The sequence below is a fragment of the Schistocerca cancellata genome, chromosome 9, assembly GCF_023864275.1.
Source record: "Schistocerca cancellata isolate TAMUIC-IGC-003103 chromosome 9, iqSchCanc2.1, whole genome shotgun sequence".
NCBI lineage: Eukaryota > Metazoa > Arthropoda > Insecta > Orthoptera > Acrididae > Schistocerca > Schistocerca cancellata.
The window spans coordinates 252,811,612-252,831,791 of NC_064634.1; the positions used below are offsets into that span (position 1 = coordinate 252,811,612).

Consider the following 20,180-nt stretch of genomic DNA (forward strand, 5'->3'; position numbering starts at 1 on the left):
TACACATATAGATAAAGCTGGTTCACCATAAGGTCAACAGATGTCAGTAGCATGGTTGCCTGCTACAATTTGAAAATTTATGACAGTGTGCTTTAGGTTCTTCTGGTTCTCACACACTAAGGAGCTCCTTGTCATACATGGAATACTTCTTCTGGGCCATAGTGGGGGGGGGGGGTGGGGGGGGAGCTTTATCTTGCCACTGTCACACTGTGGCACCAGCCACAGAATCTGATGCATCCACAAATAATGCAAGTTGATCGTATAAACCAGGAAATGTGAAACATGCGGTGTTTTCAAGATCCTCTTTGCATTTTGGAACAACAGTTGCTTCTTCTGCCTAGTCAAACATGTCGTTGGTCATTTTTGGTTGTTTCTTTTAGGAAATAATTCAACAAAACATGGTTTTCAGCAGCATGTTCCAAATGCCATCAATAAAAATTGATGATCCCTAAGAATGCTCTAAGTTCACAAACTGGTTTGGGTCATTCGTAGTTTCTTATTGCTACAACCCTTTCTGGTTTTGGCTTCATTCCTGTGGGTGTAATTAAGTGTTCTAAGAATGTTAGCCATTGTACACCAAATACTGATTTTCCAACATTTATTACAACAAGATACATATTTAACTACTTAAAGAGTAAATTTACATGCTCAACTTGTTGCTTCAGAGATTCACATAAATATAGTTTTCTTACAATTTCATTTATAAACCTCTGAAACGTGATAGGTGCATTGCAAAGTCTGAAGGATATACAATTAAATTCATAAAGACTAATTGGTGCAATAATAGATGATTCTGGTTTATCTTCTTTGGTGGATGGAATTTGTTAATAGGATTTGAATAGGTTAATTTCTGAGAATATCTTTTTATTCATCAAATTTACATGACCAACTTTTAGAACTGGACACCAGCCTGGGAGAGTCATGTCACTCAGATGCTACAATCTCCACAAACTCGCCACTGGCCATTTAGCCTCATAACAAGGTGTAATGGACCAGCCTACTGTGCTTGTGATGGATGTATAATACCATTCTTTAACAGGCAGTGAAATTCTTTTTTAGCAGTTTGCAATTTATGTACATCCAATCTACAAGCCTTGCTGTATGCTGGTGGACCATTAGACATTGTGATGTAACGCTACACTTTAGGCTTCAACACTGTGGTCGAATATTTAAAAAATATATATATATATATATATATATTTTATTTGCTTGGTGAAAATATTACGTAAAATTGTAATTTCCTATTTCTGTTGTGGTACTTGATTTAAAGAGAAATGGTCATCATTAGCATTGGGTTCTGATTTTGTCTAGCATGAGACTGTTACGTTCCATGGTGTGTACATAACAATTTTTTAAATACAACATGTGACTCACCACCTTCTATAGTTAAGTTTGTGTCAGTGGCTACTATCATTAATAAATATCTGTTTATATTACACAGAATGTTGTAATAAACATTAGTTCTCAGGGGGCCCGATGGCAAGTGGTTACATTATGTACCAATTTTATTAATGATTGAACCTTTAATTTAATTTTACTGACTTTAGAATATTGAATGAGAAAAACAGAGTTCTCCTGCATTTACATTTACATTTAATAAATGATTTAATAAGAATAATGGTTTTGCCTTTGTAATGGCCAACCTATGCTGCAAGAGAAATGGTGGTTCTATCCGGAGCTCACAGTTAAAACCTTTGAACCAGAAGTTTTTACCTTTGACCCATTGACAGCGTGAATACTGAAATCACAGGATTTACCTTTCTTGCTTCTTGCAACTTGTATAACAGACAAATCTGTACCACTGTCTACCAGAAAATATCTTCCACAATTTTGATCTTTAACAAATAGGTGACATTGGTGGCTTGATGTGAGTACTGGGGTAAAACACTCAGCCCTGTTGTGTCTACCCTTTCTACTTTTCCTTATTTTGCCATTGGCAAGAATGAACACATTTTTCAGGCTTACATCATGTGCCAAATTTCAAATGACAATAGTAATATTTACCATTTTTATCAAATTTTGCTCTGCTTCTAGATCTACTGCATGATCTTTGCCTACATGCTTTTCAAAACATCTTAATCTCATTTTCCAATTATTAAATTTTTAAGAGAAGAGCATGGACTGACAGGGATGATGATTTGATGAAATGAACTGAATTGACACGCAGTTTGAACTTCCTCGACAAGAGTGCATTTCAATTATGATGTGCCATTTGAACTGTCTTATCCACTGTTTCATCAGATATAACTAAAATACTTCGAATACTACTAGGAAGTTTGTCAAGCCATTGTGATTTTAAGATCTTGTCTGACACATTAGTAACTGCACAGCTGTGCATTTTTCTTAACAGTTGGCTAGGATTTGTGTTGCCAAGTTTTAAACCACTCAAAAGTTTTTAAATGTGATGCTCTTCACTTTCTTTAAATATGGTGAAAAGTCGTTCTTTTACAAGAGAATATTTATTGTTCTCATCACTTGTAAGTAGATCACATATATTTTCAACAAATTTTGGCTACAGGTCTTTAGCTATACCAGCGATCATTGCACTTTGACTAAACCAGATATCTGGTTTCTCAGTCAAAAATGACAATCGCTTAATGCTTACCCCATCAACTTCCAGTTTGCTTTCAGGGTTATTCCCCTCACATCCATTAAACACGTTATATGACAAATTCAAGTTTTAAAAAATCACATTGAAAATTTTGCTGCAAATTACGTTGCAAATGTCATGCCACCAATCATGTCGGGGTCACCAATTTATTTAAGGACTCAGTTTAACATGGATCTTTCTATTTATTTTTTTTATCTTGCACACAGTGAAAATTGAATTACAATAACAATGGAGTTACAACTTTCTTCTTTTGTCAAATACCAGAGATGATAATGCTATCATGCCAACATTACCTTTACAAACATTCTATAGACATAGAAATACTAATAGCAGTTTGTCATGTTCCCACTTGTTCATTCTACACATTCATCACGTACATAAATTGTACTTTTTACAGTCTAATTTTTAGAATAATTTTACACCATGTAAAAAATTATGTATTGGACTTGTATAATTGTTCTCAAACACCTGGTGCACAGCTAGGGTAACATAATGAGGATAGTAATTCTGACAGTATCATTACCGCTCTTCTGTACAACTGCTTTCTTTGTCACATCTAATAAGCATGATATTCAAGTCGAGTGTTGAGAACAGTCAATATGTTTGTTCTGTTACATTGTTCATTAGCTACCTAGATGGGTATTCTATTCCACAGAGTCTCTATATTGTAGTGATTGTACTTTATTTTGCATACTATCAACTGAAAATTTATTGAATTCAGAGAGATACCTAATGTTTTGGTTTGCAATTGTGTGTACATAGCAAATATGTTCAAATAGTGTTGGTCATTTTTAGTGTGTTACTTGTCTGAATCATTGTCTGTTGCCTTCTCATTGTTTGGGCAGTCATAATGCACTTAGTGTGCTGCTAATTCTTGGTTTTTGGTAGTAACATTTAGTAAAGCTGCATTTCGGAGAATGCATGGTATCTGAAAATGGCTCAACAGTCATGTATGATTGTGAGTATGGAGGCAAGACATGAAGGATGTCATTATGCCTGCTACAAAACATGTAAGTTGCTGCATGACATTGTTAACATCGGAAAATGGATGAGAAGGTCAGCTCAAATCAACATATCAGGCACAATATACAATAGAATAGTGTAGCTTCTATCCTATGCAGATGATTTGGATATTATTGCAAGAACAGAACTAGCTACTAAAGAAGTGTATAAGGCACTGGTGGCAGCAGCAATAAAAGTGGGACTGGAAGTAAAATCAATAAAACCAAATACATGTGACTAATATGATCAGAACTAAATACAGTGTTAGAAATTGACCAGGCGCAAATAGAATCTGTTAGTGAATTTGCCTATCTAGGACCACTGATAGTGTCACAGAATGATATTAGTATGGAAATAAAGCAGTGCATCAACCTAGCTAATAAATGCTTAAGTCCAGAAATTTGTCCAAGCACAAAGTATCAGTTGTATAAGACTTTAACACATCTAGTATTAACATATGGCTTAGAAACCTGGACATTGACACAGCAGTGTTAAGAGCTAATAGGATGTTTTGAATTAAATGTGTTAACTCAAAATCTAATGAATGCGGAGCGTAGCATAGACAATATTATTTTGAACTTTACATATTATATAAAGACCTTGAAATCATAAAGTTCATTAAAATAAACCATCTGAAGTGTGTCGGCCTTGTTTTTTTTTTTACATGGAACATGAGAACCAACAAAAATAGCACTGCTGTAAAATGATACTTAGATGACATACAAGTAGTTTTAAAAATTATTGGTAGCAGAGGATGGGACACAAGTTTTGTTAGAGCATAATTCCACAAATACACATGCAAAATATGTGCATAAAACAGGTCCACATGACAAATGTGGTATGTCACTAATTCAGAAGTGGTACTTTCAAGAGTATAAGCTATTCTCTTGACCGTACCATTTCTGCCACCTCTGTATTATGGTAACACATTTGTTATGTGTATGTGTTTTATCCAGCTGTCTTGCAAGTGTATTAGTAGAATTATGTCCTAACAAACACTTGAAATACAGACAATGGTTTGAGAATGAATATTATCATTCAAGACTAGTCACCATTAAGAATTTTGCTGATTATGCTGTGGTGTACGGGAAGGTGTCGTCGTTGAGTGACTGTAGGAGGATACAAGGTGACTTGGACAAGATTTGTGATTGGTGTAAAGAATGGAAGCTAACTCTAAATATAGATAAATGTAAATTAATGCAGATGAATAAGAAAAAGAATCCTGTACTGTTTGAATACTCCATTAGTAGTGTAGCGCTTGACACAGTCACGTCGATTAAATGTTTGGGCATAACATTGCAGAGCGATATGAAGTGGGACAAGCATGTAATGTCAGTTGTGGGGAAGGCGGATAGTCGTCTTTGGTTCAGTGGTAGAATTTTGGGAAGATGTGGTTCATCTGTAAAGGAGACCGCTTACAAAACACTAATACGACATATTCTTGAGTACTGCTCGAGTGTTTGGGATCCCTATCAGGTCAGACTGAGGGAGGACATAGAAGCAGTTCAGAGGTGGGCTGCTAGATTTGTTACTGGTAGGTTTGATATCATGCAAGTGTTAGGGAAATGCTTCAGGAACTTGGGTGGGAGTCTCTAGAGGAAAGGAAGCGTTCTTTTCGTGAATTGCTACTCAGGAAATTTAGAGAACCAGCATTTGAGGCTGACTGCAGTACAATTTTACTGCCGCCAACTTACATTTTGCGGAAAGACCACAAAGATAATACAAGACAGATTAGGGCTCGTACAGAGGCATATAGGCAGTCATTTTTCCCTCGTTCTGTTTGGGAGTGGAACAGGGAGATAAGATGCTAGTTGTGGTATGAGGTACCCTCCGCCACGCACCGTATGGTGTATTGCGGAGTATGAATGCAGATGTAGATGAAATTGTATGCTGACAGTAACCTGTTCAAAAATTAATTAATATAGTTAGTCAATTATTTACAATAATTTTGTCTTTACTTAAGAATTTTTTTTTTTTTATTTTCTACATTTATGCAGTTATTTTACTTCCCTACAACTGGTGTTGGGAAAAAAAAAACAACCACCACTTGTATTTCTATTCAAATTTTCATTGGTGAAATTGATTTCAGTTGGAGTACCCATATTCAGTGACTTAGGGTGCAAATATAAATACATGAACAACTGCTGTCTGTTGAAGTTATTATCCACAATAACCAAAGGTGTTGATCATTGACTATGTAGCACTTTTAATAATACTGCATTATTTCTCAAGATGCTACAGAATGAATGTAGTTATTTCATAAGTTAAGAAAGTCACTGCTACGTGTCACTGATACTAGTTACACACTTTAATGTGACCTTTCTTCTGATCAGTAAAAGTCAGCTGACTTTGGGCTGTTGTAGAATCTTTACACTTGTTGCCAATCTTAACTATTTAAAAGTTTTATGTGCCATAGCAATAAAGTAGCTATCGTGAAAACAGTGATTCCTGTGTGGTGTTGTGTGTAAGGGTTGTTAGTGGCACATATTCCAACATATTGTCAGTGACCAACACACACATAAAAAATTATTTGCTTTAGTCTATGGTCAGAATTGTTATTTCATTAGGCAAGATAATTGTGACTATAGACTAAAGAAAATATTTTTTTCAGTTTTTATCAAGAAAAATGAGTACAAACGCTGTATCTGGTCCTTCTAGACCTTCACCATCAACATTCACATCACTTTTGTGGTACGTTAACCTATTACATGTTTTATATGTATATATAAGCTATAATGTGGCTGCCCTGGCAGGCGGAAGCAGGGCTTGTCCAACCAATCGCCAGCTGTTTCACCTGAAAGTGTTTGATTAGTACATTTTGTACTTTGTATCATGAGCAATTGAACACAAGAGACTTGCATAAAATGAGTTTAAATTAATAATATAAAAAGCAAAAAGTAACTAGTTGAAATTGTTTCTCCACTGCTAATCTTTGCAAATATCTCACCATTCTACATTTAATTTAATATGTATCTTACTCCATAGGTGACAACATTGACGTCAAGTCATTGAAGGGTGGTAGCTATTTACAACCATGCTATTGTGTGTTCGACATACTTTTTTATAATGGTGAAGTTTTGACTAATAAGCCATTGTGTGACCGTATCAAATATCTCAACAGTCTCATTACTCCTTGTGAAGGGGTTGTGTTACAAACAGAAAGAAATATAGTGAAGACCAAGGATGAAGTGATAGAACATTTAAATGAAGCCATTGACAATAAATTAGAGGGAATAATCCTTAAAGATCCAGAGTCAGTGTACAAGCCAAACTCGATAAAAGCTGGATGGTTCAAAATAAAGCCTGAGGTATGTATTCGTTTAGTTGTATCTTCAACATATTCTTAATATGTTAATAAAACACAAAATTGAAATCAAATAATGATTTAAACACAGACCACCTCTTACTTTAGTTACAACTTATTGAGTGGGGGGGACAGGTGTCTAAGAAAGAAGTAACTATTGTTGAACTGTTTGTTTTGTCTCTCTCTTTGTTCTTCTCAGGGGACTCAGGGGATAGTGCTCACCTTGTCCTTGGAAATCGGTAAGCTAAATGTTCCTCCTGCATTGTGCTAAATGGCTTGTACCAGGGGGAGCTCTATCTGTGTTGAGTTGGTACAGATTTGTTGAACTCAGCTCTCCTGAGATGGAATGTCTGGGAGATTCCTTGTGAGTTCCTGCAATTCCTCATCTAATAGTGGAAGGTGGGAAATCTACATCCAGTATTGTGATAGAATTGTCTTTGCCTCTGGTTAAAGCCCTCCACCTCACACCAAACCGGAGGACCACAAGATGATGCTGCAAAATGTTAGCCCTGCTTCCACCCCTTGAGTGAGAATGGGTGTCTTCACTGATGCAGTCAGCACCTGTGGAAATAGAGGATGACCTGTGAACCCAAGTGGCAGGCACCATTTTTGTCAAATGACAGTGATTTGTAGCAGGGCACATGCGGTGTGCTCAGTCACTTCCAGCAGAGCCTGCTCCACATCTGAACATCTCAGAGTTGGACAACCCCTCCTTGCCCCCTGCAAGGAAACAGAATGAACACTATAAAATTGTTAAGGCTTTCATGGCCACTTGTTGAAAAACTGCCTATTGGCATGTGTCTCATATTCTTCAGGTGACGTTCATCTGATGATTTTTCTGACGCTTTACCAGCACGAGTGGCTGGCATTGTCAAAGTTTCAGCCTCCATTGCTGGTCGTGGACTGGAACCAAGCTTGCAGCCACAGACTGCATGTACGTGGCACGCCAATATAGCGCTTCCCCACAGTCATATCCGGTGTGGTTCTCCTCTCACTACCTGCAATGGTCGTTTGCTGCAGTGGGTGGGGGGGAGGGGGGGGAGCCAGGATCCGTTTACTTGGAGGCTTTATTCCTTCTTGCTGAAGCTATTTTTGTGTTTGTGTATTTCTAAAGCATCTCTCAACAAGCAGGTGTGATAGCTCTTCTCTACAGCCAGAACTCCCGTGTTGGTGAATTTTACTATGTGGTCAATCTCACACAGTAGGTGCTCTGCCATGGCCAATTTCTACACCTGCCACAATTTGCAATGTTGCTTGTGTTCTGTGATACTGCTGTTGAGTGATCATCTAGTCATTCCAACATAAACTTTTCTGCACGTGCATGGGATGCGGTATATTCCCGACATTGCAAGTGGGTCCCTTGTATCCTTTGCCGATCTGAGACACTCTTTGATCTTCTTCGTCTGTTTGTGAATAGTCTTTACGCTATGTTTGTGCAATATATGGCTCATTCTGTCCATCACTTTGGGAAAATATGGCAGAAAGGCCATACCCAACATTTATTTTTCTGATGCGTTACTTTGCAGAGTGTTTAACTCTGTTATCCTTCTAATATAAATGGTGGAGTACTCATTGCTCAGAACACCTTCCAGGTGTTGCATTTCACATCTGAAGTGCTGTGGCTAACATAATCATCTTGCTTGCATTACAAGTGTATTAATCATCCCTCTTTTCTGGCTGAGATGGTGATTTGCTAATCTGTTCAGGTATCAGTCCATGTGTGTCAGTTTTTGATATAGATATATAGAAATACACAAACACAAGAATAACTGCAGCAAGAAGGAATAAATCCTCAAAGTAAATGGATCCTGGCTCCCTGTGCTGCAGTGAACAAACATTGCAAGTAGCAAGAGGAGAACCGCACCAGAAATGACTGCAGAGAAGCACTTGGACGTTGCCGTGCAATGTACACATATTCTGCGGCCGTGAGCTTGACTCCAGTCCACCATCAGCAATGGAGGGTGAAACTCTTGACAATGCTAGTGACTCATGCTGGCAAAATGTTAGAAAAATCATCAGACAAACATCGGCCAAAGAACCTGAGGCAGAAGCCAATAGGCAGTTTGTCAGAGTGGACACTGTCCTTCTTTCCCACTATTTCCCTAAAGGGCTTCATCACTAGCTTAACACTGGAGTTTCCAATGAGAAGCAATCTGACCCCTTGTGCTTGTTCGGACCTTTCAGGATGATATTCGGAGAAGCTGCAATGCTAGAAAATTGTACCAGAATGCATAAAGACCTGCAGAAGATTGACGCTTGGTGCAGGGATGGACTGTTGACCCTCTCTATAAACAGGTGTACTGTCTTGCACATAAATAGACAGAAGGGCGTATTATTACACAAGTGATGAAGAAACACTGGAAGCAGTCACATCCACAAAATATCTTTGAGTATGAATACAGGGCAGTTTAAAGTGGAACAATCATATAAAGGATAAGGCACATATCAGACTGAACTTCATTGAAAGAATCCTCAGGAAGTATAGTCCACCCACAAAGGAGGTAGCATACAAAACCCTCATTCAACCAACACTTGAATATTTCTTGTCAGCCTGAGATCTGTACTAGGTAGGATTGATAGAGGAAATAGGGAAGATCCAAACGAGAGCAGCTTGTTTCATTAAAGGTTTGTTTAGATAGTGAAGAAGTGTCAGAGAGATGCTCAGCAAACACCAGTGGCAGGTGCTCCAAGAGAGTCATTCTGCATCATGGTGTGATTTACTGTTAAAATTCCGAGACCATTGATTTTTAAAAGAGTCGACAAATAAGTTGCTTCCTTGTACATAAATCTTGAGAAAACACAGTGAAGTATAAAATTAGAGAGGTTTGAACATGTAAGGAGGCTTACTAACCATCATTCTTGTGATGAACTATTCGCAACTGCAAAAGGAAATGGACAAATTGGAAATGGGCCACAAACATGGGTTCTAAAGCATGTGGGAATTTAGGGTAGTGAAGCAACAGCTGAAATAGGTACAGATGTTTGCGTGGAAAATACAGTTTCGCAGCTGCCTCACTATTGAGAAATATAATCATGCACCTCTTAAAGGAGGAGTGACAAGGGATAAAGCTCGACAAGCTATGGTTGGTAAAACAGACAAATGACTGAGGCATTCTTCATTCTGGCAGCACAGCTGAGAGGAAGTATTTTTAATGCACCTCCAGATAGGACACTTCTCCAGCACATGGATTTCTCCTCTGGTGAGAGGCCCTACCAATGTGCAGTGCTTATTGTGTATAGATGTCTATAAGCCACATTTTAGCAGAATGTATTTTATATCAAGATATAAGGAGAGAAACTGGCTTACCAGCTTAACTGCCCATTATTGTGGGAAATAAAGACTCAAATGTGATTTGTGTTTTAAGCTACTACATAATGACTGACTTTCAACTTCGGTAATTATATTTTAAGGCGTTTTCAGGGTGGCTGGTTCATCCTATTATTTCCCAAAGATCAGTCAGTCACTGTTCCATGTCATATTATGTTAACTATTTTGTGGTAATTGTCCGTGTGTTTTAACAATTGGTTTTACAAAAGAAATGAGTTTTATGTATTTTGTTGGTCTGTGTCAAAATGTGTGTATGAGTTAATGTGAGTGGAGTGGGTTAGGTGAGATTTATATTTCATGTTTTACCTTTTGGGACATAATTTTTAAACAGTATTGCCATATTTGTCTCCAATTTGTTTAGCGAGGGCACTGATGACCTCACTGTTTGTGCCCATACATACCACCAATCTTCTTCTCCTCCTCCTCCTCTGACATGGTCTGTGCCTGTGTTCTAAGGAGGGAGGGGGGTTGATGGTGGAGGGGGGGGGGTTGCATGTGTGTCTTGTGTTCTCATCCACATGATCTGAAGAGGAACAGAAATTCTAGATTGAACAGCAATTTTCCCTATATTTTCATGGGCCTGTCTGCTTCTCAAAGTTTTATCTGTACAGCCATGGTGATCTGTCCTAATCACATTGTTAACATACTGTTCAATAATGTTACAAAAAGAAATTACTTTTGGATATGAACCAAGGGACATTGTTGCTTCACAGTATACAGGAGGTTTAATGGATCAAGTGGATGCCATAATTATTGGTGGTTACTATGGTGATGGACGAAGAAGAGGAATCATTAGCCACTTTCTTTTGGCAGCAGCTGTTTCAAAAGATGGAGGTATGTATGACTGCTTAATTGTTAATTCAACTTATGGTTGATTTAGGTACACTACTGGCCATTAAAATTGCTATACCAAGAAGAAATGCAGATGATAAACGGGTATTCATTGGACAAATATACTAGAACTGACATGTGATTACATTTTCACACAATTTGGGTGCATAGATCCTGAGAAATCAGTACCCAGAACAACCACCTCTGGCCGTAATAAAGGCCTTGATACGCCTGGGCATTAAGTCAAACAGAGCTTGGATAGTGTGTACAGGTACAAAAAAATGGCTCTGAGGACTATGGGACTTAACTTCTGAGGTCATCAGTCCCCTAGAACTTAGAACTACTTAAACCTAACTAATCTAAGGACATCACAGACATCCATGCCCGAGGCAGGATTCGAACCTGCGACGTAGCGGTCGCGTGGTTCCAGACTGTAGCGCCTAGAACCGCCTGGCCATCCCGGCCGGCTGTACAGATACAGCTGCCCATGCAGCTTCAACACGATACCACAGTTCATCAAGAGTAGTGACTGGCGTATTGCGATGAGCCAGTTGTTCGGCCACCATTGACATGACATTTTCAATTGGTGAGAGATCTGGAGAATGTGCTGGCCAGGGCAGCAGTCGAACATTTTCTGTATCCAGAAAGGCCCGTACAGGACCTGCAATATGCGGTCGTGCATTATCCTGCTGAAATGTAGGGTTTCGCAGGGATCAAATGAAGGGTAGAGCCACGGGTCGTAACATATCTGAAATGTAACGCGCACTGTTCAAAGTGCCGTCAATGCGAACAAGAGGTGACCAAGACGTGTAACCAATGGCACCCCCTACCATTATGCCGGGTGATACGCCAGTATGGCGATGACGAATACACGCTACCGATGTGCGTTCACCATGATGTCGCCAAACACGGATGCAACCATCATGATGCTGTAAACAGAACCTGGATTTATTCAAAAAAATGACGTTTTGCCATTCATGCACCCAGGTTCGTCGTTGAGTACACCATCACAGGCGCTCCTGTCTGTGATGCAGAGTCAAGGGTAATCGCAGCCATGGTCCCCGAGCTGATAGTCCATGCTGCTGCAAACGTCGTCGAACTGTTCGTGGAGATGGTTGTTGTCTTGCAAATGTCCCCATCTGTTGACTCAGTGGTCGAGACGTGGGTGCACGATCCGTTACAGCCATGCGGATAAGATGCCTGTCATCTCGAATGCTAGTAATACGAGGCCATTGGGATCCAGCACGGTGTTCCGTATTACCCTCCGGAACCCTCCGATTCCATATTCTGCTAACAATCATTGAATCTTGACCAACGCGAGCAGCAATGACGCGATACGATAAACCGCAATCGTGATAGGCTACAATCTGACCTTTATCAAAGTCGGAAACGTGATGGTACACATTTCTCCTCCTTACACGAGGCATCACAACATTTCACCAGGCAATGCTGGTCAGCTGCTGTTTGTGTATGAGAAATTGTTTGGAAACTTTCCTCATGTCAGCACGTTGTAGGTGTCGCCAACGACGCCAACCTTATGTGAATGCTCTGAAAATCTAATCATTTGCATATCACAGCATCTTATTCCTGTCAGTTAAATTTCACATCTGTAGCACGTCATCTTCATGGTGTAGCAATTTTAATGGCCAATAGTGGATATTCTCATATAATTGACAGTATCAAAACACAGAGACAGAGAGAGAGTGGGATGGTGCTACATTGTCCGAGCTCTGTGGTCTGACGGATTGAGTAGTTGGTCTTGCATGGCATTAATTGAGAGCACATTGAAGAGGAAAAAGGAAAGAATTTTCAAGGGTGGGATATAACAGCAGAAGAGAAGGGGAATGTGTCGCAAGTGAAATCAGTGGAATATATAACGGATACAGTGGAAGAAAGTTTTGGAGGTAGGGAGTAGCAGGAAGAATAAAAACCATTGTGGATAAGGGTCCATAAACCTATAACTCAAACTTCTGATTATAGGTAAAAAAAGGTGGAGCAACAGTTTGAAGTAGATGAATTAAGAAATTAATGGGCTTGGTGTAGGTGTAGAACAGGGACTGCAGACATTGAGGCCAAGATTAAGTGTTGGTGAGATGTTCAATTAAAAAGAGTTGGTGCAGGAGGGGTGGGATTCAGTTATGACATATTGTGAAGTTCCCAGGGAAGTCAACCATATTGTTCTCATCAGCATTCTCTTCCTTTGGGTTGATAAGCTTGGAGTAGAACAGGAGTAGAGTGGGATGTACTTCGTGATGCGTGCAACACATCTTGCACATGGACTTTTCATGTAGGTGGCAAGGGGTTTGGAAGCAATCTTTCACAAAGGCAAGACCATATTTCTGAGACTGGGTGACCCACAGAACTCCACTTTAGAAGAACTAGGAAGGCTTTTAAAGAGGACATCCTACATTTCTTTATTTGATGGAATATAGTCAAAGCCATGGTAAAAGATATAATTCGGCTGTTGCAGTAAGATGTGATATAAAGTAATGAAAGGATGCCAATTGCTGCTGATGCATAATAAGCTGCTGAAACATAATAAATGAGAGTAAACAGACTCTGGAAAGATAGCGAAGATACTTGAATGACATGCTGAATCGAGAGAGAGTGCAAGCGGACAATATCTCTAATGATTGTGAGCAAGTATTGGGTGATGAACAGCCATTGGATGGCCTAGGGTTAGAGGACGTTAAAAAAGCTTTAACTAAACTTAATAATAACAAGGCTCCTGGCACTGATAGCATTCCTACAGAATTGCTAAAATGTGGAGGAGCAACATTAAAGCTGTATCTGTTTAACGTATCACTCTAATATTGGAACAGGAAAGTATAGCAGATGTATGGAATGAAGGAATATTATGTCTTTAAATATGTCTGCTTGTGTCTGTATATGTGTGGATGGATATGTGTGTGTGTGCGAGTGTATACCTGTCCTTTTTTCCCCCTAAGGTAAGTCTTTCCGCTCCCGGGACTGGAATGACTCCTTACCCTCTCCCTTAAAACCCACATCCTTTCGTCTTTCCCTCTCCTTCCCTCTTTCCTGATGAGGCAACAGTTTGTTGCGAAAGCTTGAATTTTGTGTGTATGTTTGTGTTCGTTTGTGTGTCTATCGACCTGCCAGCACTTTCATTTGGTAAGTCACATCATCTTTGTTTTTAGGTATATTTTTCCTTCGTGGAATGTTTCCTTCTATTATAGGAATATTATGTCCCATACATAAAGAGGCCGACCGAATGGAGTGTAAAATCCACCGTGGAATCACCCTCCCGAATTTGGGGCACAAGGCGTTACCCAAAATTATTTTTGATCAACTACTCCCACAGGTAGATAAAGCAATAGAAACCAGTTGTTTGATGCCTTACAGGAAATGGGGATACATGGAAAGCTCCTGAGAATGGTTAAAATGATGATATCTGACATAGAAGCTGCTTTCGATTTCGAGGAAATTCCTCAGACCCCCTGGAAATAAAAAATGTGCTACATCAAGGAGATGCATTGCTGATATCAGAAAATAACGCATATTTCACCTTGAGTAATTTATTCCAATCAAGACTCCTCAGCCACCCAACAAATTTCACTATTTATAAAACCGTTATTAGACCAGTTCTCACTTATGCTTCGGAAACATTGCCCTTGACAGAAAGCGATGCAAGGCTGCTCAACAGATTTGAGAGGAAAGTTTTGAGAAGAATAATTGTCCCTGTGAATGACAGAGAACAACGGAGGAAAAGGTACAATGCAGAATTGTACACTATATATGCCGATGCTCCTGTAACAAAAATCATACGATCAGGAAGGATAAGATGGGCAGGTCATGTGGCAGGTATGGAGGAGTATGAGGTGATAAAGAAGATTCTCTTTGGTAATCCAGGAGGACAAAGAGGGCGAGGTTGACCTTGAGCAAGATGGCTGGATGGAGTGGAAGAAAACCTACAGAAGCTCTGATGCAGAAACTGGAGGAGGGTAGCAGATGGCTGGATGGAGTGGAAGAAGGCCTACGGAAGCTCAGATGCAGAAACTGGAGGAGGGTAGCATGTGATTGGGATGGATGGTGGAAGCTCGTTGGGAAGTCCAAGGTTCATCCTGGACTGAAGTGCCACAGAAGAAGAAGATTTGATTTTATTATAGTGATACATATTGTATCATTGCATATAGGCCTTATCATTTTGATTGCACAGTATGTGCACTCTACAGCCTAGTGTACATATGGAAGAGATTGGAGCATAATAAATAAATGACTTTTTTACGGTATGTTGAGTTCTTCTTTTCAATTATAATTAGTTAGAGTCCACCTTCTTACAAGAACACAACTTTTTGTTTTGTTTTATCGTATACCCTTGCAAGAAGGTGAATCCTCTTTAAGGCATAATTATTTTTGGTAAGCAAGGATACAATGCTTAAATCTCCATTATGTTAATTTTCTTTGCAGTTTGATTAATTCTCTTATGTTTAAAATTACATACGTTTATGCTGTTTATCAAAACTGAATAAAGTTACTTCTGTTTTCTTGCTTGTGCTTGCACCATACTTTTTGCATTGTCCTTCCATTAATCTGAAAATCTATTTATGGAACAAAATGGATTTTTCTCCAATATTTCTTTGACTGTGTTCTTAAAGACATTAATGTTAGTTATTTGGCTCATACTTTTTGGTCAACAATTGAATTGGGAGACTCTCATTCATATTACACTTTTCTCATGATGATTCCACCAGTGTTCATTTGTTCTTAGTTTCCAACAATTTCTTATTTTATATTGATGTACCTCCACTGATGACGTTTACTGTTAAAATATTTAGCTTTTAGGGATGTTTTTGGTATAACAAGAGTGTGGAAGGATATAGTATGAAATACCTGTTTATAGACCAGAGTTCAGGGGTAGTTAGAGTTCCATACTAGTCACGTAGTATCTTAAATCACATATGAGGATTGTACTCACATTTCATTGGTATTTGAATTGAATCATAGGTCACTTGTAGATGCTGTGGTATACAGATGCATGTGTGCATCCACACTCAGATGGAAGTAGCAGATGTGCAAAACAGGACTCTAGAAGGGAGAGGCAGCAGATGGACAGTCTAAGAATGCGATGGACAAGTGAGTTTGTGCAGTGCACGATAACGATGTCATAAGGAAGCAGTTTAGTAGGGGTCAATAGATCCGAGGAAGGGAACACTGGTGGAGGGAGGGTGTGAGTACAGGAGGTACATCAAAATTGATGCCAGGAGAATTTGGTGTGCTCAGCAGTACATTCTGCCACTGGTTGGTTAACTCTGATCATCGTTACAGTTTGGCAGTGGCCTATCATTTGTGTGGACAATTTATGGCGGTCATCCCTACATAAAATGCCTTGCATAAATTTCATCAGAGCTGATGTGTGGCATGGCTGTTTTCACAGACAACTCTGCCTTTGGTGGGATTGGATAAGACAGTGATGGAGTGGCATAAGATGCACTGGGTGGATGAATTGGACAGGTCTTGCACATGGGTCTTTCGCAGGCGTATGACCCACTTGGCAAGGTGTTGGTAGTGGGTACAACATAGGGATGGGCCAGGATATTGTGTAACTTGGTTGGGTGTTGGAATAGCACTTCCGGACAGGTGGCAAGGATTGTTGGTAGGATGTCCTTCATTTCTGGGCATAATGAAGAGATAGTTCAAGCCCTGGTGTAAAACATTTTAATTTGCTCCAGTCCAGGATGATACTGAGGGATGAGGAGGGTATTTCAAGAATTTCTAGAATTTTATTCACCATAGATCATTTTACAATGATATTGGCTTCGTCATAAAAGATGTACTAGTACATACAGAATAACAAAATAAACTTCTGTCAATACATTATAAATACATTTGGAGCATGGCAGTGTACCAAATTACAAAGGATAGCTTTTACTAACAAAGAGATAGAGGGGCTGGCCAGTACTTACCTCAGCTCAGTACAGCTGATAGATACACATAAAACAAAACCGAAAATTTATGTTCCTAGCTTTTGGAACAAATGTTCCTTCATCAGGGAGGAGAGAGGGGGAAGAAAGGGAAGAAGGGAAAGGAGATTCAGTTACTCACAACCCAGGTTATGAAGCAACAGGGAAAGGAAAATAGGGAGGGTAGCAAGGATGGAGGCATGGTTGTCAGAGGGAAGCCAAAGATATTCTACTGTAAGTACTGTGCCAGCTTCAAACCAAAGAGGATGCATACAGAAGTAAAGAGGTATATAGTATAAAGATAAACACAACTATGCAGGATGAAAAGATGCGTGAATGGCTAAGAGGAAAGGGAAAGAGGAGAAGACTGAAGAGTAAATGGGAGTGAGGTTGTTTAACGTAGGTTCAGTCCAGGGGGATGGCGGGATGAAAGGATGTGTTGGAGTGCAAGTTCCCATCTCCGCAGTTCAGAGGGACTGGTGTTGGGTGGGAGAAGCCAAATGGCACATACGGTGTAGCAGGTTCCTAGGTCCCTAGAATTATGCTGGAGGGCATGCTCCGCTACTGGGTATTGGGCATCTCCTAGGCGGACAGTTCGTCTGTGTCCGTTCATGCGCTCAGCCAGTTTAGTTGTTGTCATACCGATGTAAAAGGCTGTGCAGTGCAGGCATGTCAGTTGATAAATGACATGTGTAGTTTCACATGTGGCCCTGCCTTGAATTGTGTACGTTTTACCAGTAGCGGGGCTGGAGTAAGTGGTTGTGGGGGGATGCATGGGGCAGGTTTTGCAGCGGGGTCGGTTACAGGAGTAGGAACCGCTGGGTAGAGAAGGTAGTCTGGGAATATTGTAGGGTTTAACAAGGATGTTACGGAGGTTAGGGGGCCGACGAAAGGAAACTCTGGGTGGTGTGGGGAGAATTTTGTCAAGGGATGATCTCATTTCAGGGGATGACTGGAGAAAATCATATCCCTGGCGGAGTAATTTGTTGATGTTTTCGAGGCCAGGATAATATTGGGTAACAAGGGGGATGCTTCTGTGTGGTCTGGGGGTAGGAACATTGTTGTTGGACAGGGAGGAATGTATTGCTCGAGAGATCTGTTTGTGGACAAGGTCTGCAGGATAGTTGCGGGAGAGGAAAGCACTGGTCAGGTTATTGGTGTAATTGTTGAGGGATTCGTCACTGGAGCAGATACGTTTGCCACGAATACCTAGGCTGTAGGGAAGGGAGCGTTTGATGTGGAATGGATGGCAGCTATCAAAGTGAAGGTACTGTTGTTTGTTTGTGGGTTTGATATGGACGGAGGTGTGGATGTGAGCTTCAACAAGATGAAGGTCAACATCCAGGAAGGTGGCTTGGGTTTTGGAGAAGGACCAGGTGAAATCCAGATTCGAAAGGAGTTGAGGTTATGGAGGAAATTAAGGAGTGTTTCTTCACCATGAGTCCAGACCACAAAGATGTCATCTATAAACCTATACCAGGCCAGGGGAAGCAGCTGTTGGGTCTTCAGGAAAGCTTCCTCCATGCGGCCCATGAATAGGTTGGCATAGGACGGAGCCATCCTGGTTCCCATGGCCATTCCCCTGATTTGTTTGTAGGTCTGGCCTTCAAAAGTGAAGTAATTATGGGTGAGGATGAAGTTGGTAAGTGTGATAAGGAACGAGGTTTTTGGAAGATCTTCAGGTGGGCGTTGGGAGAGGTAGTGCTCAAGGGCAGAGAGACCATGGGTATGTGGGATGTTTGTGTAAAGGGATGTAGCACCTATGGTGACAAGAAAGGTTTCAGGTGGGAGAGGAGTGGGAATGGATTTGAGGTGTTCTAGGAAGTGGTTTGTGTCTTTGATGTAGGATGGGAGTCTGCGGGTGATAGGTAGGAGGTGCTGGTCTACCAGAGCTGAGATACGTTCGGTTGGGGCTTTGAAGCCTGCTACAATGGGACGGCCAGGATGGTTCTCTTTGTGGATTTTGGGTAATAGGTAGAAGGTAGGGGTACGTGGCTCAGGTGGAGTGAGTAATTCTATGGAAGCCGTTGTAAGGCCTTGTGAGGGACCTTGGATTCTTAGGATTTTTTGCAGCTCAGTCCGGATGGAGGGAATGGGATCCTGGGTAACAGCTTTGTAGGTTGAGGTGTCGGAGAGTTGACGCAGTCCTTCTGCCTCATACTCCACACAGTCAAGTACGACAGTTGTGGAACCTTTATCCGCGTTTTTTTTGCGGTACGCGTGATCTCTTTTGCAGCACGCGCGATCCTTTTTTTTTCGCCACTCGCTATCTCTGTTTTTGAGCAACGTGTGTTATTTTCACCTGATCTGGACATACTTACTTGGTCTGGTCAACTTTTTCCGTATTTTCCTTATTTAGTGGTCTTCCTTTGGTATTGAACATTACCAACACAATTTCTTTCTTTCTCGTCCTTCCCTCCGCGTTATATTCCTTCTTATGGTTACTATTTCAATTTTAGTTATTTAATTTCCCTACCCACCAGTTACCCACTATGTACCCTAATCCTATACCACATTATTTACATTCATTCCGGAAACATGCATTCACCGTAGCCAAACTGCAATCCCACATACTTTTCCTCCGGTCCTGCTTAACCTTTGTAATTACCCCTAAAGGGCTTATGTTAAATTCCCATCTCCAGGTGCAATTCCTCCTTCCACCAGTCTCTCCTGGACTTCCAGAACCTTCAATCCTTAGCCCTTACCCAACTTGTCCTGAACCCAGTGATAAGTTGTTTTGTCATAAGTCCAAGTGAGCAGCAGTAAGATAAAATAAACCATGAGCTAGGTCAGAAAAAATTTATAGACCATGCAAGAAAATGATTCATATTCTAAGCTAGCAGCACAATCCTAAAATGAGGCAGTTTTCTATGAGATAATTAACAATCTAATAAGGGGTTAGCTACGATCTGATGTAACTCCACTGTTTAATGCTTCGCTTGAGTTGTTAATGTGGAGTAACACTTGTAATGGCAACAGAGTGATATAATGAAAGTTTATTTTATTATTATTTAATCAAACAGTGATTTAGCTCATATAATGTAAGTTTATTTTATTATTATTTCATTAAACTAAGGTTAAACTCTGATTCTGCTGATAGACGTTTACTTTGGTAACATAAAGACAGCAATTCTTTACATGTGCGCAAAGTACGCCCACCCATGTTATAAAAAAATGGGGTGC

At 40.1% G+C, this 20,180-nt stretch overlaps 1 protein-coding gene across 1 annotated transcript in view; it reads left to right on the forward strand.

Moving 5' to 3' along the window:
* Nucleotides 1–20,180, forward strand: part of LOC126101321 (DNA ligase 4) — a 242,735-nt gene that overhangs the window by 170,251 nt on the left and 52,304 nt on the right. The window contains exons 8-9 of the mRNA XM_049911995.1: nucleotides 6,599–6,921; nucleotides 10,959–11,079. Coding sequence (XP_049767952.1) covers nucleotides 6,599–6,921; nucleotides 10,959–11,079 — 444 coding nt within the window. The remainder of the gene's footprint in view (nucleotides 1–6,598; nucleotides 6,922–10,958; nucleotides 11,080–20,180) is intronic.